At 55.7% G+C, this 20,405-nt stretch overlaps 2 protein-coding genes across 7 annotated transcripts in view; one reads left to right on the top strand and one right to left on the bottom strand.

Annotated features, from left to right (window-relative positions):
- PDCL (phosducin like) overlaps positions 1-20,405 on the bottom strand; it is a 242,491-nt gene that overhangs the window by 39,285 nt on the left and 182,801 nt on the right. The gene's annotated exons all lie outside the window — the stretch shown is intronic.
- Positions 1-20,405, top strand: part of DAB2IP (DAB2 interacting protein) — an 85,065-nt gene that overhangs the window by 25,834 nt on the left and 38,826 nt on the right. For 4 of the 6 annotated variants that reach the window (XM_063316550.1, XM_063316548.1, XM_063316549.1 and 1 more), the window contains exon 3: positions 7,928-8,046. The exons of the other annotated variants lie outside the window; for them this stretch is intronic. In XM_063316550.1, coding sequence (XP_063172620.1) covers positions 7,928-8,046 — 119 coding nt within the window. The remainder of the gene's footprint in view (positions 1-7,927; positions 8,047-20,405) is intronic. 6 annotated transcript variants of the gene reach the window in all.

Raw genomic sequence — 20,405 nt, 5'->3', positions numbered from 1 at the left:
GAGGGGCAGCTCTGCCCTTGACAAAAAGCTCGAGAAGGCGAAATCCTTTTGTCGCTTCACCCAGCCGCTTTATTTGTACCCGCTTTGCCTTGATAAACCAAACCTCATTTTTAAAATGAGCCTGTGTAACAGAGAAAATGCTTGTTTTAGAAACCAAGCAAACCAGCGATCCTGTCTCTCAAACACTCTGGCTTTGGGAGGCTGGGGATGTGATCCTGGGGCGCTCAGGAGCTCGATTGGAGTGGCCGTGGTGGGGCTGGGGTCCTCATGGAGCCCCCGCTGGCACAGCTGTGTCGAGGGAGCAGCTGAACCTGCAAGGAACCAGCTCTGGAGACCTGGGGCCTCCCATGCCTTGCCCAGAATCAGGGGGCTTCCCCTTGGCGTTCCCCTGGGGGGTCTCCTCTGAGGCCTTCCACCAACCTCTCCTGCCCACTGCCCCACCTTCACTTCCTGGAAGCCCCTCGGTCCCTGGAACCGGGAGAGCTCGGCTTTGCGCCCTTAGTGCCAGGAAGCCAGGCCAAGTTGCGGGTGGCACGAAAAGAGGTTCGTACCGATTCCCCACCAGCTCCATTAGACAAATTCCTCCCAGTCGCTTCCCCTGCCCCCACAAATGGCATCAGAGTAAATTATATTTTAATGGTCTGCTCTTCTTCAAGAGGATTTTCTGCCTCACGGAGATCAGAAGGAGTGAACTGCCGTTCTCCGCGGTGGGAGCCCTCGATCTTTAATTGAAACCTAATTGTTTACTAAACCGCTTGAACCAGAAGGGAAAATTACTATAATTTGGGTCTGTGGATGATTCCCTTCTCCCTGGCTTTTTTTTTTAAAGCAGAAAAGAAAAAGGAAAAAAACCCTACGGGTGTTGAATTTTAAGAATAGGCACGTTACCGTCCATGAAACACAAACAGCAAAGTGATTTTCCTTAAACTGTCAGCAGCGACTGGGTTTGGATAACGAGAGTCTCGGTGCCGGCAACGAAGCGTATGCAAATCACTTTGGAGGATTTATTGGTGGATTCAGTCAGTGCGATGGGGAGAGAGGAGGCTGCCCTCGCCCACCGCCCTGAGGTGAGGCCCGGCCAAAGTCCTCTGGGGATCCCTGTCCAGAGCAGGGTTTGGGCCCCCGCCCTTGGTCAGGCCCAGTGGGGAGTAGACCCCCCCTCCCCACTTCCTGCAAGCGAGGCTTCCCTCTGGGGTGGCATCCTCTGCGTGGGCCAGGAACGTCAGTAGCCTGGTCCAAAGGAGTCCTGCCTTCGCATGACTTGAGGACCTGGGGGGTGACTGGTGGGTGGGGTGGGGAGGCCGCCACCTGTCAGGGCCACCCTCTGCTGTGGGTTATGGGTCTGAAAGTGCGGGAGCACTAAACTGTGTGTGGCATGGGGGCAGCCAGGGCTCTCCAGATGGTTTCCGTGGCTGCTAGGGCTGATGGGATTCGCATTCCCACCCAGAGGCATCCGGGCTGGAGAGGCTGCATAAAACGACCATGCCCGCTGCCGCTCTGCTGGTGTTTTCTGCATATCCTGCGCCTCAGTTTACCCTTTCCTCCTCCCTTTCTGCGCCTTGGCTGGCTCTGCTGCGCCCGTTTAGGTGCCAGGAGCAGCTGCCTGCCCTGTCCTGTCCTTTGGCCTCCTTTCCAGCGCCAGGCCGGACCCGCCGCCGCCAGTCGCTTCCTCTCCCTGCCGCAGCAGCCGAGGTGACATTGATTTCCATCTCCACTTCCCAACTTCAGTTGCCATGGTGACCAGATTTCGTTTCTGCCTTTTTCTCCAGTTTGATGTGTTCTGCAAATGGACAAACCGGTCAGGGAGGGAAGGGGCCAGGGAGGGAGGGCATGCTCCCGCCAGACATTTGGGTGACGGTGGCCACTGGGCTGCGGAGGACTCGGAAAAGAGAAGAACCTGCAAGTCTCTTTTCTGCCGGAGCAAAGGCAGGGGCTGACCCCCTTTGAGATCCAGGACTCTTCCCAGCCGGGTTAGAGGGACCCGTCTTGGCCACGCCCTGGCCTTTGAAATGGAGTGACCAGCCTCTCCGTTGGCAAGCCTCCTCCCTTGGTGAGAGGGCTGGGTGCAGCAAAGGCTCCTGTGAAGGCCCCGGCTCCAGATGGTCAGAATCCAGAGTTCAGCTCTTTGCCAACTCTCAGGGACATTTCTCTGCCTCGACCAGTGCTGTGAGTGGGGCCACCAAGACCAGCCACACCAGTTTGCCTCCATGGAAGCTGCCTGGTGGACCAAAAGGTGACGGGGAGGCCTTGCCCGGCTCCCAGTGGCATTGGGAGCCCACCTGGAAGGGCTCTTCATTCACCTGGGGCGGTCAGGGAGAGGCGCCTGCCCAACAGCTGAATCTTGGACAGTCTTGGCACTTGGCCTTCCCCCTCGGGTTTGTTGCCGAGCTCGGGGATTCCGTGGGTCCTTCAACTGACCCAGGAAGGACCCCCCAAGGACCTTTGCGATGCACACTTGGCACAATCTCTGACACTCAGCAAATCTCCCCCTGCAAAGGCTGCTGAAACCGCACACCTTCCAGTCTCCCTCCTGGGGGTTTAACCGTATCAGCAGCCCAGCAGCTGGTGGCAGAGGCCTGGCCTTCCAACCAGCAGGGTACGTGATTGGCTCACAGAACCCGTGCCCTCCTTTTTCCATTTTTTATGGATGCAAGCATCCGGCCTGCCAGGAAAAATGACCCTTAGAATCCTTCCAATTGTATGCCAAGTTTTCCGCATGCAGGGATTTTTTTTTTCCCCGGCTGGAAAAATGCCCTGTCCTCCACTGAAAAACCTACACGTATTTTGGTCCTCGGGCATCTGAATTCCACTTCAATTCATTGGATTCATTTGCTTTTTCCCTCTTAAATAGCAGAAGCAAATTTAAACAGGGCTGCTTCCCAGAATTCCATAGCATGGCACTGTGCCTGGGGCATTCTGGGGAAAAAACACCCCTCCCCCTTGCTTTCATCATATACACATAAATGGTGTCCATGGAGGAAAACTGTCTTTGAAGCAGCTCTCCCACTTTCTCCCACTTGTAGCTCCAGTCTCTAGTACCAGGATGCCCTAGGGGACTGGTGAAACCACTAGTAACACACCTGCTTGGAGCACCAAGGAAGCACTAATAAAGGCTAAGTATGATTGTTAGCCACCAATTTGAGGACTGTGGCGGGAAAGAGACAGGACAGATCCCTAGGAGACCTTGCTTTGCGGGAAGGATCTTAACATGGAACCTGTGCAGCAAGTCTGTGAAATCCAGCACATAGGTATGCAGCAGAGGTGTGGGCGGGCACCACCCCTCTTCCTAATCCTGCCACCAAATCTGTGCCATTCTCTGACACAGATGGGAAAAAATACAAATGTTTGCACGCAGCCAGAAAGACGGGGAAGGAAGCAAAGCCGCAGGAGCTCACGAAAGGCTGATGGATCGCCAAGCTGGTATCTGCGTTTTTATGAAGCGTCTCGAACATACGTCCTTCCTCAGGGACTCCACAATTAAATTATTGAAAACAGTATGTTGCTCTCCGCTTATTCCAGAGAGGAGCGCTCAATTGCTATGCGACGGTGCGGCACCCAAGCTTCTTGGCACACTTGCTTATTATTATTAAAAAGCAATGGCCCCAGCATTAACAGTCACCCTGGTCAGGCAGCAGCGAAGGCATTTTGCACTGGACCTCCGTCCTGGGCATGTTCTGTCTCCAAAGTCTCTTGGAAGTATTGGTCAAAAAAACATTAAAAAAAAGAAATACGCCTGAAAATTCCGTTTTGCAGCAGCCTGCTACGCTTCCAAAGGCTGAAATGGCATACGATGCCATGGGCTTTTTTACTCAAGTGTACTTCTGCTTCCAGCCGGCCTAGAGCGGAAGATTTGTGCCAGGGTGTCCTCCTGGCTCTGGGACCCTGCATCAGGGAAGGGGAGGTGCTGGCGGCCTGTCCCACCCACCCTTGCCAGAAGGGGGCACTGCAAGGATGCACGTCACGAAACGAAGCCCACGTTCCCCTATTCCGATGGGAAAATGAGATGGGAAGATTGCAGCATTTCATTTCGTTGCAGCAGCTTGTTCAATTTTAAGCAGTACGTAACAGCAGGCCGGATTAATTCTGCTGCCTTGGTTCTCGGATCATAGGGAAGGGGATGATACCAGGCTGGGTCAAGGGAGAGAATCGTAAGGCCGGAGAGGAACTTGAGAGTTCATCTAGTCCAGCCCCTGCTCAGTGCAGGATCCACTCAGACATCTTGGTTGGAAGATCTCCTGTGACGCTGATACTGGAAGTTCCCCCTGCAGCCCAGCCTGGACTGCCTTTCTTTTAATTTTAACCCACTGGTTCTGGTCCATCCCTATGGGGCAAGCCCCCCCTCCCTCGTGGGACAACCCCCCAGGTGTTGGTATCTCCCACCTGGCATCTTTTCTGCAGGCTAAACGTTCCAGATGCTTTCACTTGCGGGGCTCAGTGGTGCCCAGAAGCGGATGTGGGACTCCCAGGAGGGACTCACCAGGGCAGAGGAGAGGGGAAATGCTACTCTGGGGGTTTGCCAAGGAGCCCACTTTGCTCCCTCTGCGTAAGGTGGGTGTAGGGCTGCGAACATCTTGGCACGCATTTTTCAAGACTCTAGTCCTTGCTGAAACACACAGGTTTTGTAGCAAAGTGCTCAAGATCTTCCAAGCATCTTTGCCAAAGAGATGCCCCCAATATCGTGCCACTTTACCAAAGGCCAAACTCAGAGGAGTGGGCAGTTAGTTCCATGCCCCGGTCACTGTCCGAAGATGCCTGCTACGCAGTCAAGCAAAGTCTGATGCGCCTTGTGAATTTTGGGCCTCTCCCTGCATGTGTGCGGCCACTGCCAGCTGCTGCTATAACCCCCCCGCCCCCGGATGGACTCCACCCATCCTTTGAAAGGAGAGAGGCGAAGTGAGGCTGGCACCGTGATCCATTGCCAATCATGAGAATGCAAAAGCCAGGCGGATTATGCACGACGGAAGTGGGGCAGCAGTGTGGATTTATAGGAGTGCGAATAAATTCCTGTCCGCCAGCGATCATTATCTCCTGTACTCTCCAAAGGCGCTCCTCTCCTCTCACACGCGGTGTCTGGGGTTTCAAAAGCCTGCTTTTGATTGGGATCTAGTGCTCTCGGTTGGAAAATAAATCTCTCCCGTTTTCTGCCAAGCACCAGAGATACTTAAACATGAAAAATTCTAGATTGATTTGGAAAGATGCCGGGCCCTTTTTCTCATCTCATGTCCTAAGACTTGGGTTCTCCCAAGTCTTGCAGCTTCCGGCCAGTGGCAGGGCCGTATGCCCACGTTGCGTGTCATTTGCCCACGCATCGTGCCATCCTGCCCATTGGTTGAGCTGCTGTGGTGTCAGAGAATGCTTGCCAGCTGAGATGTCCCGCGTGGGAGACGTCCAGGGGGGAAAAAGAAGATTGGTTCGGTTCGAGACAGGAGGGGCCATTCACAGACCTTTGGACCCGGTGGAGGGTCCAAATCCCTGGGCAGGGAACAGGGGAGCAAGGATGGGCAAGGCATATCTGTGTTGGGGAGATCCCAGACGGGAGAAATGGGAGAAAAGTGCACCCCAGGGGAGCTGCACCAGTGAGGACCAATCACTGGGGCATGTTAGGGGCTGAGAAATGGGACGGGCCCCTGGTCGGGGGCAGGAGAGCATCGTGCCAAATGCCCTGCTTGCCCCCCCCTCCAGTTGTGGCCCTGGTCGGAAGTGCCTACCAGACTGGGATTTCCTCTGTAGCCAGCCAGGTCTTACCCAAGGATACCTGGTTGGAAGAGGCCTTTTAGGCATCAAGCCCCATCTCCGATTTGTTCCCAGTGCCTGGTAGGCTGCCTCTGACCAGGGAGGCTCCACTGCATAGTCCTGGTCCACCTCTTAGGAGATGGAGCTGAAGCCCAGGGCATCTGGAGGGCACCAGGCTTGCATCTCTCCTCCTCTGGCCGCCGTTTCCTGCCTGGGAGAAACCTTAATTGTAAGGCTGTTGGGATGGGGTGCGTGTAAGAGAGTCCCTGGCTGAATTTCAGCCCTTATAGGGGTAGGCTCAGAATGCGGGGAGGCCGGGTCTCCGAGGACAGGGACCAGGGGACCAGGAATGCCGAGGAGGAGCACAGACCTCCCTGCCTCCTCTCAAGAGCATCCTTCTCATGCCATTCAGTGCCGGCATATAATTTGTGCCAGGTACTCTGTAGCCATGGTGATAAGGAAGGTATAATTACCTCTACTGGGAAAGGCAGGTAGATAACGCTGAATATTTTGTCCTTCCTCCTTTTAACAACAACATGGCAGTGGGTGGTCTGGAGTTTGCAGGCTCTCCCTTCCCCGCGGATTTACTGTCCTTGCTAGCTGAGGGCACCCACCGGAACTCCTCTGCCTGTCCCGGGCACCTTTTGAGCCCCTTTGGTGTGGCATGTGGTGGGCATCCCTTTGGGAGCGAAGGAGCAGGTGTGCTAGGCGATGCCCACAGCCAGGACTCTGAGATGGGGCAGGAGTTGGAGACAGCCAGGCAGGGTCCCTTTCGGCCACTCTGTGGGTTGTGATGAGAGGGCAGCTGGCAGCAGGAACAGGCTTGGGGTATGGCAGCCTTCCCTCTTCATGCCAGTCATGCCAACCGTGTCCTCAAGGTATGCCCTAGACCTCATGTGCGGCTTCTCTTCCATAGCTGGAAAAAGTGACTTTCCTTTGGATGGGGCAGATGCCCTAACTCTACCAGGGGCAGGACTGTTCTCCTTCGCTTCTCTTTCCATTTCTGTAAAGTTGGGTGTGGGTCATTCTAGGGACCCCAGTTTACCTCTCCAGAAGTTCAGTGCTGGGGGGGGCTGAAGGGTTGGGTCTCTAGTCTTCCCTCTCGCTCCTGGCAAATGATGGGGCAGCGTCTTACGCTGATGCACCTCAGTGTTGACCTGAACCCTCAGTGTGATGCAATGGGCAAGATACCTTTTCGGTTCTTGATGTAGAAAAAATACGCTTTTCGGGGTGGCCCGGAACAGGGCCATGGATGATGACGATGACGACAATTTATTAAATTTATATGCTGCCCGACTCCCAGCCACTCTGGGCAGTTTTCAAATGATTTAAAGCCTGAAAACAAGACAATAAAAACGACAGGAAACATAAACGGGTAGAGATGGCCGAATAACAAAGTGGGTGGGAAGAAAAGAAAACTGGGTTAAAAGGAGGCTTCAGCCCTGGGGCTGCAAGGGGCCCGTGCAGCAAGGCTTGCCAGGGGATTTTTGGGTAAACGCTCAAGAATTACAGTCCAGATTGCGAGAGGCGGGATGGGTTTGGGCCAAGGCTCCTTCAGGCCGAGGAGAGGGCAGGACTGGGGAGAAAGGCCAGATTCCGCTGCAAGGGAGGGCACCGAAGTAGAAAGCAAGGCGACCCACCTTGGTGTCCCAAAGGCCGCCGAGGGGACCCCGGCCCCTACGGTGGCCCAGACCTCCTCGGGCTCTGCAGGGGATGGGTGGAGTGCCACGTCCTCTCCGACCCCGTGCCCCAGGGCTGACGTCCGAGGGGCCCTCTAGAGAGAAGCCGCCTCGACCCCTTGCATCGGGGGCGGGGGGTGGGGGGAGGCCCCTTTCCAGCCGCGGTGCCCCCTCCCGCTCGGCGGGGATGTGCCAGCCGTTGCAATGCGCCTGGCTTGCATCGCTGCGATTTTTTTTTGCGCGAGCGGGTGGTTGCCAAGACAACCGAGGCTTCGGGGAGTCTCGCGCCGAGGACGACGTCGCATCGCCGGCTGGCTCAGTCGCCCGCCCGCCCGCCCGCCCGCCGGCCTCTCGGAGCCGATGCCGGGCGGCTGCCTGCGCCGGGGCGCCTCCGCTGCCGCCGCCGGGGGGAGCCGGAGCTGGGGAGCGGCCCGAGCCGGGGCCCGCCCGCGCGCCCGCTTCCCCGGGGGCCCGGCCGCCTGGTAACCGCCGCGCGTGTGCCTCTCCCCCCGCAGGGCTTCCTCAGCCGCCAGCTCAAGGGCTCCATCAAGAGGACCAACAGCCAGTCCCGGCTCGACAGGAACAGCAGCTTCCGGCACGTCCTCCCGGGCTTCAGGGGCGCGGACCATGAGAGGTGAGCGGCCGGGAGGGGCCGGGCGGGGGCGGGGGGCGCCCTGAACCCCACCCGCGGGGGTGGGCGTGGGGGGAGCGTTCTCCCCTGGCCGGAGCCGGCGATCCGCTCCCGGAGGAAGGGAGGCGGGGAAGGGAAGCGGGGACGCGCGATGGCCGCTCTGCGTGCAGCCAGTTCGCCGGGCGCTCCCGAGGCAGAAACGGAACGGTGCGGGAAGTCACGGCACGCTCGCCCGCGCCCGCGCCGCCCGGGGTGCCGTTTCCTGGCCAGGGGCGGCGAGGGATAACCGGCAGATCCCCCTCCTCTGGGTCGTCGGCGCGCTCCGCTCGGTCCTCGTGGGTCCGCCGCGTCTGTGCCGAGGGGGAGCGCGGCGGTTTTCGCTCGGTCCGCGGGAAGGGCGTGTTGGGGCGACCCGCGTGGCTCGTTGGGAGGGATGCGCTTCTCGGGTGCCGGCTGAGCGCCCCGCCGAAACCGAGCTGGGGCAGGAGGGCTCGGGGGAGTCTGGCGGGAGAGCTGCGCGGGGAAGGCGAGCGCGGCTGGCTGGCTGGCCCGTGGAGACGGGACTGCCACACCCCTCCCAACTCGGAAGGTATCTTTGCTGGTGATCTGGTGCGCTACCGTTTGTAATGGGTGACCTAATTTTCTAGTTTCTGGGGGAATTGCGGGGAGGACGGATGCGCACACGGCTGCGGTGCAGATGGTGAGGGATGAGGAGGGGCGACAAAGACCCCCCCACCCGCGACGATGGTCTTCCAACTAGGGACACATCGTCCATTAGCCCCCTCCCAGCCGCTTCCTTCCAAGGCAAGCCGAGCTGGGTATTATTCTCCTGCAGGGCAGTAGTCGTCGCATTTAAACATCCCTGCCTGCTTTGCAGGAGGGGGGCGTTTCCAGGGCCAAAATGAGGCGGCATCACCTGTGTCAGCGCTTCCTAAAATGCCACCCGGCCACCACCCGCGGCCTCTTGCCGCCCCAAGATCGAGTGTGGTCCACCGGGCACCACAGCAGAGTGTTTTAAAGCAGCAGCTGGGCAGGGAAACCGACTGGATGCAGTGGCTTGGGGACAAGAGATCCCTCTGCCCGAGCTGTGAGGCAAAAGCTGCTGTTCTGGGCAAAACAGAAGGCCAGAGGGATGGTGATGGCAGGCAGGGTGACTTGCAGAGACATCCCACCCACCCCCACCCCACCCCATCCCCGTTGTATTTTAGGACAATTCCATTTTCTCTCCCTTTTTCCTAGAAAAAAAAAGGGATTTGGATAGGAGGGGCTTGTATTTGGACACCTGAAGTGGACAATTCAGTTTCCAGGTGGCCCCCTTGGTTCTGTCCTGGGAGGGCCTTGCTTTCCTTGGCCCTGGTCTTTCTCCTCCCCACCCCCGGTTTTCCTTCCTGTTTACCGTCCAGCCAGCCAGCTGCCCTTCAGTGGCTGGTCTCCTGGCTCAGTCTCTGCTTGCCTGGACCACGCCCCAGGCTGGCTCTCCTGGTCCTGCCGGCTCCTTTAATCCTTTGCAAGCAACCTCAAGGGGGGGGGGGGATGCCTGCAATGCAAGCTCTCTTGAGGTGGGAAGTTCCCCATTCCCCCCCACCCCACCACCTTCTTCCTTTGCCCGAGCCTTTCCAAGGGTGTTGGCAGACTCCATCTTGTTGATGGGGCTTCAGCCCGCCCCCCCCCCGCTGCAAAAGCAGGGCATCTTGATCGCTCAAAAGCACTAGGTATCAATTGCATCCTGCTGTGGGGGGAGCAATTGGGGAGGGTCGATGTTGCAAAGAGATTCAAACGTCCCTCCGTTTGAGGGGAAGCGCCACAGCCTGAAGTCGGCTTGTTTGCGTGTTTGTTGATGTACTTGACAATACGTAACGTTGGCGTTGCCTCATTTTCAGCTCCAAGCACCCAGCGGGGTTATCGGCTCGGTTGGCAGGTCTTGGCATCCTGTATTCTCTGTCTGCTAGGCAAGGGGAGGGGGCAGGAACGGGTGTGTCATGGAAAGCCCACCCCCCAGCTGCTGAAAAGGCTGGCAGGCTCTCATGCATCAGGAAACGCTGCCCCAGGCACAGGGTAAAATCTATCTTTTCAGTCCTCAGCACGGTAATTTCTGGGGGCCGTCCCAAGTGGAACCCTGGAATAGGTTAGCTGGAAGAGACCTGAGAGACCATCTGGTCTACCCTGGAATTTTAAGCCAGAAACCCAGGGGGAGAGGGCAGTCTGGCCTCTGCTGAAGCCCCTGGGGGAGCAACGGTCCATCCATCTGAAATCTGGTTCTGTTCTGAACATTTTCTCCTGATGTTTGGCTGGACTCTCCGCTCCTGCAACCGAAGCCCATTTGACTGGGGAGGGGAGGGGGGGAGCCTGGTTCCGGCTCAGACAAGGGGCAGTTTGTAGGTCTCATGCTTGGCTGCTGCTTCCCTCTGCGGCGGTGCCACCGGGCACTTTGTCAGGTCTTTGTGGCTGAAGGAGGGGCAGTTGGGGGGCTGATGGTTTGGGGGGTGTTTGGCAAGCCAGCCCCCCCATCAATCCATTGGGCCGTCACATGGCTCATTAAGAGGGAGCAGAGGGGCCTCCAAGCAGAGCTGCTTGTTAACAAGCCCTCCCGTGGTGGACGGATGGCCGCGGCTGGTGCAGAGTCCTTCTCCCACAGGCCGGGTGTCTGTCTGCTCTTGGCCCCTCAGCATCAGCTGCAGATCGGGATACCCAGGAAGAAATGGGGCCTTAATTGGGAGTTTTCCCGAGAAATGCACAAAGGGTTGCTGTACCCTAGACTGAGGCCAGAGTGGGCTCAGACCCCCCCCCCCACAAGGCCCCTTAATTCCTGCCACCTTTTGTTCATGTGGATTGTGCCAAAGTGACATTTTTGGGAGGGTGCCATTCCACACAGGGAAAAGATCAAAACTGTTTCAGAAAATTTATCTCCTGGTGCCTGGGGGAACTGAGCGCCATTGGCCCACCTGCCTTCAGGGTCCGGTGACCCTGAAATCTTGGGCAAGTTACCAGACAGCTGGTCATGGCAGGTAGACTGTCCCAGCCTAGAGAAGATCCACACAGCCATCATGGCTGCTGGCTGCCTCTTTTAAAAGCTGTCTTTTTGGACTGCCTCTCCAGGAGAGAAATATTCATGGGGCAGACCGGTTAGGTAAGCCCAGTGGGAAGAATAGGAAACGGTCACTCGGGGCTGTGCAAAAGCGAGAGCGGGTGAACACAGTCAAGCAGGGTGGTCAAAGGCTGTGGAAACCAGGATCCTGGAGAGCTCTGCCAAGGTGGGGAATGGAGGGTCCTGCCAGGGTGTCTGTGTTGACTGGAGCATCATCGTGCCCTTTGAAGGGAAGGCCTGGAAGTGGGGCTGTCTGGGAGTGTTGGCTTTTCTGCAGCACCCAGAAAGATGGGGGCATTGGGGGGTTTGTAATCCTGATTAAACTTGTTGGTTTTAGTGGCGCAAGACCGATGTTCCCAGCCTGTTTGAGGCCACCCCTCCCAGAATGGTGATTCCTGGAGGGCACTGGGTTGGGGAAGCTGAGGCAGCCCCCCACTTGCCAGGAGGGGGTGTCAGCTTTTCCCTGGCCCTCCTAATTACATGGGGTTGTCTTCCCAGTCATTAAGGCCACTGGCTTCGGCCCTCACCTTGCTTGACTGGCCTTCATTTGCCATAGATATTTCCCCCAACTCTTCAGCTCAGAGCCCCAGAGAGGCTTCCACAAAAATCAATCCCTGGCGATTGATGGGGGCAAAAAAGACGGATAGTCCACCGCAGTCAACGGAGCAAGAAAAGGTTTTTGGCTGAAGGCTTTTTTGATGCGAGTGTTTTTAAAATCCTGTGAAATGCAAGTTTAGCTGACATATCAGGCTGGGGGTAATGGGGCTGCAGAGGGCAGAAACACATCCCCACTGTTTGACCTTCCCCGTGTTCCGGGGTCACCCTGGATCAGGTGTTAAAATGGGAAGCTCCTCGGGGCACAGCTCTCACCTTCTCCACGCTGCTCTGCAAAGGATGTGAGATCCGGCTGCTTCCGTTCCCTGGATTTATTTGCTTGCTTGCGTATTGTATTTCACTTCTGCCCAACCCCGCTCTGCTCTCTGGGCAGATTCCAGAATCATGCACAGCGACAATAGAGCACACCAGTAAATGAAAGCACAGCACAGGAAAAGTAGCACCAAAAGGCCTCACTCTCAGGATGCGAGGGCTTAATAAATATATATATTAAAAAAACACACCACTCACTGTAAACATTCTGCTTGAACTTCTGGGCAAAGACCAATCCGAGTTCCCAAACTCTTGTTTTTCTGCTTCCTTTAATGCATGTGTGTAACTAAGCCAAGTGGTTTAAATTACAGTATTGATCTCTTCCAGGGACACTTGTGTTCTACATACGCTGAGATTTAAGTTGAAAGGGAAAGATCCTTAATTATTAGGAAGCTCTGCCATTCCTTCCTCCTCCCATCGCCCTGTTGCCTTTTGCATTTCTTTGCATCCCCATCCTTTGAGTGAGCAGCTGATGGCTAAGCGCCTCTTGGGAAGAAAGAGGTGGTGAGTTAATCCAAAGTGGGCCCAAAGTGGGCCGTTGTCCCCCAGTCCCTTTCTCCTTCTCAAGCAAGCAGGGCTTTTTAACACCCAGAGAGGAAGGGCCAGGGGAGGAATGGAGGGCCCCGGTCTCTCCCTGTTTTGTTCTCATTCCTCTCCCTTGCTGATGGCGGAAGGAAGGCCGCAGAGAGGGAGACGGAAGTTTGCAGTTTCAGTCGATTCACACGTGTTTGCCTGCCAGGGGTCTCCAATGCAGTTCCTGGCAGTGGATCCAGGAAGGGCAGGCCAAGTTGCTGCAGAGAATATTGCTTAGAGAAAGAGGGACCTGGCATTCATCCCTGTTGCAAGGACCAGAAGTCCTCAGGTCCCATTCCAGGCAGCAGCTCTCCGCGGAAGCTGGGATGGCACCCGGCTGGGTTTCTGCAGAGACGCTGCCAGTCTGCGTAAGCAACAGCAAGCCTTTTGGGCTCCTGGTCCAGCTCGGTAGAAGGCCACGTCCAGCACGAGGGGGCATTTAATCTTAACTGGACTCTCAGAAAGCCCCACAGGTGGAATGCGGGGGTCTCCTCTGTTGTAGGGATCAGGGCCTCCTGAGCACGCACCAGCCCTTCCGGCCACTGGCCGAGCCCACACCTGCCCCAGGGAGCAGCCGAAGCCAGGCTGGGGAACTTGCTTGAAGGAAACCTCGCCCCGTGCCTTATGTCACCTTGCGGCGGCGTCTGCAAATCTGCTGCCTTAATGGAACTCATTGGTGCGAGGCTTCTCGAACCAGAGAGTTAATTACTGGTCTTTAATTAATGACCATCTTAAAAGACAATTGCCAAGCAAGGTGAGGAGGGCATACCGGCTCCGCAAGAGGAGATGCCTGGAGGTGGCAGGCCCTCTTTCCGATGCCACCATTTCAATAAATGCAAAGGATTGACAGTTACGCTGGACTGGAACAAAATCCACCAGCCCCCCAGCCTTCAATGGACGTCTGTCAATAGCTGCAAACCTTGCTGAGTGCCTGAATCTGGGGGGGCAGGTATGCCCTTCCTCCTTCTCCTCCTCCTCTCCTCTTTCGTTCTTTCTTTCTGCAGCAGCAAAGCGTCTCCAATCCCCTTTTTTGCCCCCCTTGGACCATTTCACAGCACCAAAGTGAGGGCTTCTGGGAACGCAGATGTCCCTGTTGTCGGCTCAGAGCTGGAGGCAGGGTTTTGACAACCCCCCCACCCCTGGCAGTATAGAGCCACCCTGTGCTCATGGGGCTGCATGTGCCAAGGAGTAAAGCAGGACCAGGCTGGTGGGTCTTGTTTGCAAGCGCCAGCAGGGCGGCCTTTGCAGAAACAAAGATGGCCATCTGGCAAGAGGCCTGCAGAAGTCCCGGTGGGGGGCGCGAGGGACGCCTTAGGAACACGCGGGTCCTCCGCTGCAGAAGGCAAAGCGGCTCAGGGCAAGCAGCAGCGCCGTCGTAAAAGTTTCAGCAGAAAAATTAAGCTGTAACGTCCAGGTCCTTGTGTCAAAAGGCAACCTGGGTTGGGGTCGGGCTCAGGGTTGAAATTGCACGTGGTTGTGCATGGAACTCAGAACGCAAGTTACAGTTCAGATTCTTGGGTATCTGGCCCTAAAAAGAGCCTCAAACTTTCTCCGTTTGCCTGCCCACAAGATTAGGGCACTCACACCTGTAGCGTGCGGCGCGCTTGTACCAGCTCTGCTGCTCACCCCCGGCGTCAGCCCAGACAGGCCCCAAAGCCGGAGCACGTCCCTCCCTTCTTGGCTGCTCCTTCTGCGCTCCCCACTGTCCCCAGGCCTTGTCTGCACAGCGCATGGACAATTGGTTGAACTTCTGAGGAGTTGAAATGTTTGCATGCATTCAGTGGCCGTAACAAGCCAGCAGCGGAGCTAACCGTCGTGGTGGTGGGGATTTGTTTCGGTTTATGTCCACACAGCAAGTTCTCAGGACCCCAGGCCCTGCAAGGAGGGGGCCAGCTCCTTCCCTCTGCGGTAGCCCTGTGCTCTCCAGCTGATCTTTCTGAGCTGTTCTCAGCTGTCCAAGGTCCTGATGGCATTAAGAGCCATCTGGGAATGGCCAAGGGGCAGTTAGCTTTCTCTGACCCCCCAGCCAGGCCAGCCCCCACTGTGCGTGTCCCGGACACACCCTCCCTTGGTCCCCTGCAATGTGCCAGGCTGCGGGGTGAGAAATCCAGCTAGAGGTTCTCCTTGCACAGCACCTGGAGCCATCCCAGAAGTGGGTTGGTCAGGCTGGTGAGGAGCCACATATGCAAAGGCTGAAAAAACCCCCTCAGAAGTTGGGCCCTGGCCTGGCCCACTTTGCAGCATTCCTCCCTCAGTATAACGAACAAGACTGAGAAATGTTGAGCACCCTGTACACCCCCCCCATGTGATGGCTTGTCGCAGGGCATGCATGCTAGCACTGTAAACCATAGTTAGGGTGTTGCGAAGCCATACTGCCTGGATTTTTTTAGCTGCAGGTTTGTGCTTGCTTGCCTTTGGTAATAACAGAAGCAGCACGAGGGGATCAGATGCAGGAGGGGAACTTGGCTGGGAGGGAGGGGGGGCCAGTGCCCCACTCATGGGGTGGGAAGAGGAGAAAGTCCCCCGTATGGGGGAGATGGGTGGTGATAAAAATTTGATAAACAAATAAATAAAGTCACCTGCTGGCCCCCTTCAACAGCCCAGATATCACTCAGGCCTGGAGTTGGCCCCTGTGATCGCCCCATGAGCAAAAGCGGGCCCAATACTCTGGGTTGAAGCCTCTTCGGCCTGAACTTGGGAGGAGGTCAGCGTAGGAGGAGTCATAAAGGGTGTGGATTTAGTAGCAGTGGTGAATGCAAATATTCTGCAAGGCATAATTCTCTCCCCTTCCAAACCAATTCCCTGCATCCCTGCAGCTTAAACAATGCCAGGGCGTCCCTTCCGGCCCTCCTGAGGACAGAGAAGCTGAGGGACCCCTTTGGCTGGAGGGTGTCCAGGGAAAATGAAGGACCCTGCCCTGAACAGCCCCACGCAGGAACGCTGGGATAATTGATCCGCGCATCTTGCAAATTAGTGGCGGAATAGATGGTTGCCGTCCCTGACCTTTCTCTGTGTGAGCCAGGACGTTGTTTGGATGCCCTGCTTAATTACAAAAATGAAGTGTTGTGCTTCAGAGGCTGATGACAGCCCCCCCCCTCAATTACTGACTGTAATTTTATGAGACAAGGGAACACCAAGGGCACAAGTATGTCTTGTCTGCCTACCCTTGAAATTAGAGGAAGGAGCTTCTGGTTCCTGCTCGGCCACCTGATGCTTGCATCCTGCATTTTTGCCAGGAGGAGAGGAAGTGGGCAAAGGTGTCCCCCACGGAGGAGTCGGGTCCTAGGCCTTGATAGACCTTGGCCGTCCAACCCTACTGCTGCATGGCTCCTGCCAAGGCCTCACCTGGCTCTGCGACTTTTTCTCCAGCGTCAGTGAGAACTAGAGCCTTGTGCAGTCTGTGTTGATCTCTTGAATCTCTTGAATCTTTTTTTCTTTGGTGCGCTCTGGTTGCAAAATATTGGGCAGGCACCAATGCATACAAACACATCCCCCCCCCCCCCGCCGATCTTAGCAGGCAAAAAAATCTCCAATCCTCTAATTTTCTGATGATTAACCCAGCTAATTAGTTTTCTTTTGAAAAGCTGCCCCATGCAAAATGCGCCGTTGTTGTTGTTTCCCAGCACAGTAAATTGATTTATAATCGGCTGTTAATTCTTTATAGCCTATAATTTGCAGAAGCGAGGATGACAACAAAATGCATTGGAAAAATGCAGCAGGGCCATGTGCGGGTGCACGCGCCCGTGCGTGCCTGTGTGCTCATGCTTGCTTGGGTGTTGGTGGGGGGAAGGAAAGGAGGAAGTCAGCAGGCTTCCTGTTGTGAGAAATCCAGTGAGAAATCCAGTGCCCCCACTGAGATGCAGGTGTGGAGACCAAGTGGTGATTTGAGGGCGGAGGCAAGCAAAAAAAAAAATCCTTTGCGTGTGTAGGAATTCTTCTCCGTTGTTCTGATTTTAAGTTACTCTTGAGTTGACTTTAATTTAATCAATCCATTATCCCCTTCCTGCTTTTGGCTCTTGATCCCCCAGTGGTATAAGAGGATGTCCTCCCCACCCCACCCCGCAATAAAGCCACTTTCTCCCTTAGATACAGCAGCCTGCATCATCCTGTCTCAGCAACTTCCAGTGAAAGAGGGCTGTCCTGTTTTTCAGCTAGGTGCTTTCCCTTGGGTGGACTGAGTTTGGAGAAGATGCAGGCCAGGGGAGGGAGGCTGGAGTGGGGGGCCTTTATTGTCTCCAGAAGGGGCTTCCTCCTTTGATCCACCTTCTTGTTCACATGCAGATAAAGCTTTTCCACTTGTCTTCCTGGAATGGTCCTGCAAGTTTCATTTTGCTGGACAAAAGGGATGGAGATCAGCTGGGGGGGGAGGAGAAGGTCCTTTTATGGCCCCCTAGGATGGCCAGGTGCTTCCGCCTTTCAAAACGCCCAGCTGCCACTCTGCCACTCTACGGTGGCTCTCTTGTTCGCAATGTTCGCAAATCTCGGCCAAAGTCAGTCAGGTGCTCCTGCTAGCTGACCATCACCCCAGGATTTAAGGAAGTCTGGTTCGCTCCTGCAGGAATCCTTTCCCTCTCTCCTTCCCTCCCTCTCTAAATTTCTCCATCGCCTGACACCAGACCTGCCCCGGCACCTTTTTGCCATGTCTTCCATGACATCCCGGGCATGGCAGTGCAGCATCACTGATCGCTCCTGCCGGGGCAGTCAGAGGCCACGGGGCGATAGGCAGACCTCTGCAAGTTTTAACAGAAGTCGACTTCTTGGATCCTGTTCTGAACTGATCTGCCTTTCCCCAGCTTCCATGAATAAGTTTTCCTGGGGCTGTCTGGAAGCGGCGTGTGTGTCACAGACTCCCTGGAGGCTCTTCCACCTGCCCAAAGATGCGTGGCAGGTTTAAATCCCAAGCGACGACGTTGGCAGAAATGAGCCTGTTTCTGCAGCCAGGGAAGCCATTTGGAGGTCTTGGGGCATTTTAAGGCCCCGAGCAATTATGTCTCCCCCTCTCCAGCCTGGCTCACCTGCCTGTTTCTTTCCCCCACTTATTGGTTCAAATAATGAACCCTAAACTGGCATGAGTTTTTAAAACGCAATCATCCAGGAAATTTAATGTATCCTCTAGCCCAACAGGGGTGCAATATCGAGTCCATTCTTGTAATAACACCTCGCACACGCTCCAAACCATCCGGCTGCGAAGGCTGTGAAATGTGCCTTTGGATAATTCTTCTCTGCAAGGTGTGGTGCCAGTGGGAGGCTTCGCGTGGAGAAGGAAAGAATTAAAAAGTGAGATCATAACTGGATATGAAAAGAAACAAGGCGGAGCAAGGGACCCTTCTGTATGGGAGGTGTCGCTTCAGAATCAGTGGGAATGAGGAGCTGGGCTCCTGCCCCCGTCCCTTCCTCACCCCAAAGCTCTGCCTTCATCCTGGTGTGGAGGCTGTTGGTGGCAGAGGGGGCACCGCCAGTGGCACCACAGCACGGCAGAGGAGAATGCGGCTTGGAAGGCAGGGGCTGCGTCTTAGATGTCAACAAAGGAAGTGGCCAAAGACTGGACACACCTTGAAGTTTTCTTTGTGGGTGGGGGGGAGCATACCGTTACCTTTCAGCTGTGTGTGTTTGGATTTACGTACTGCAGAAATAGTGGAAGAGCTCTGCTTTTGTTGCTGGCAATTGTTTTTTATTTGTGGCTCCCTTGTTGGGAGAAGCCACTTAGGGTTACATTGCAAGAAAAGTGGGATTAAGAGATTTAAAATCAATCCAGGGTCCCAGCCCCCCCCCCCCCCCCGAGAAGCAAGAATGAGACCTCTGGCTCTGCCTCTCTCCCCACGGGCCAGGTGCCACCCGAGCTGCCCTCCGTGCCACAAGCGAGAATGTCCCAGAGGGCAACCCACAGGCACTGGGTCAGGTCAGAGGGAGAGCTGTGGGGCAGTCAGTCTCCATGGCCCCCAAGAAGGTTAGTCTCTGGTTTGATCCGTGCCTCTCTGCAGGAGCCGAGCTCCCACTGGGGTGGGCATCCGTGCTTCCGTTGGAAACCTGGGCTTTAATGCCGCCTGGCAAAATTTACAGCCAAGGCCTGCCGTTTGTCTTTTTAAAGGTCCTGTTATAGAGCACGGTCTCTCCCTAAGCGCAGGAGAGTATCGATTGGGGGAATCAAGTGACCATCTCATCCTTCCTCCTGGGACGAAGAGATGAATGAGCCACCAGGGCCCCGGACGAGTCCGGAGCCGAGCACCGAAGGACCAGCGGCCTCTGCAGCCAAGGTGGCCCGTCCCTTTGCCCAGATGCCCCGGGGGAAGTGCGGGGCCTTGTCCTGAGCCTCCTCAGAGGAGGAGAGCCATGCTGCTCTGCAGTAGCCAAACAAGGCTACTCCAAAAATGACCTCCAACAAGGGTGTCATTTTCCCATTTCTCAGCCCTAAGGGGAGACACATCAGGAAGTGCCTCCTCCCTGGGGGTGGGGTTCAGCCTGGGGAGGCCCCTCTTCCATACGGTTGGCCGTGCAATGCCTGGCTGGGACCCTCCTGCCCCCCGGCCAGTCCCGAAGCCTCTGCTCTTGTCCCCTTCCAAGAATTGCCATCAAGGCAGACACCCCTGTCTGAATGTGGTCACCGGCTGCTGTTCTTACACTTCACTAGATTCACTGGTGAGGTAAAGATACCCCTGGGAAGAAGGACTTTCCTCATGTGCACCTCTCCCCCTTCTTGGTGACTTCCCTCCTGGGAATTTTGGGTCTTGTAGTCCAACACTTCTGTAAGGGGAGGGTCTGTGGTACAATCAAAGGAGCTCAGGGAGAGAATCCAGGTCTTTGGGCTGCCTTTGCCCAACTTCCTCAGCTTGGTGAGAGTTAACCTTGGTTAGTAAGTTTGGGTGGCTGGGCTCAGCCTGCTCAGGGAATCCAGCACACCCAGTGAGGTGATGGCCTGTCCATTCAGACCCCCCCCCATTTTTCTGTGGCTGCCCCCCCCATTTCCAGCTTGTATCCTGAGCAAATGCACCCCCTCCCCAACTTTCAGTAAAATGGCTCTTCCTTCCACTGTGGAAGCTGTTAATTTTAAGCCCAGTTTTAGTCTGGCTTCAGCTGAGCTTTATTTTAAAGGTTAGTTAACAGAACGGTTATTTTAATAATTATAGGAGCCGCACTGGATTTTTATAACTTTGTGAGTGGAGTGTTTGAAAGGTGCAGGGGTGCACATTCTGCAAATTAATCATGTGATTTGAGTGGCCAGGTTCAGTGCCGTGCTTGGGAGCAGAGCCCTTCGGTGGGAAGGGTTGAGCAGCAAGCGAGGAGGAGGTGGGAGGATTTAAATAAAGCCCCGGCACTCTCTTAAAGCCCACGTCGCCTGGGCATCCTTCCCCGCGCTCCCCTTGCCTTGCCGGTGCCCTAACTCGGGCCGCAAAACAGCAAGGCAAAATGGAGCATGTCAGTCCCTGGGCCGAAGGTCCAGCCACCAAGTGGCTGTGCCATTTCACTGTGCAGTCAAATGGGGCGGAGCGCCCAGCCTTGCAGAAAGGTCTTTTCTCCACTCTTCCTTTGCTCAGGGCCTGTTTCCCCACCCCCTTCCTTTTCTGCCTTGATAATTACATTCAGATCTGAGCAGATGTTCTGGGTTAAAAAGTATCTGTATTTTCGGAAGGCGAAGTCAAAGATGTGCATTTTTTTTAAAAACAAACACCAAAATCCCTGCTCCATGCAAACTCTCAGCGACCTTGGAAAATAATTCAGCTTCTCTCTTCTCTCCCCTCTTTAAAGAGATGGGGAAGAAGCCCTGAAGTTTTTCTGCTTG

This window comes from Candoia aspera, chromosome 16 (genome assembly GCF_035149785.1).
Source record: "Candoia aspera isolate rCanAsp1 chromosome 16, rCanAsp1.hap2, whole genome shotgun sequence".
Classification (NCBI taxonomy): Eukaryota; Metazoa; Chordata; class Lepidosauria; order Squamata; family Boidae; genus Candoia; species Candoia aspera.
This window is presented reverse-complemented; position numbering and strand designations above follow the sequence as displayed.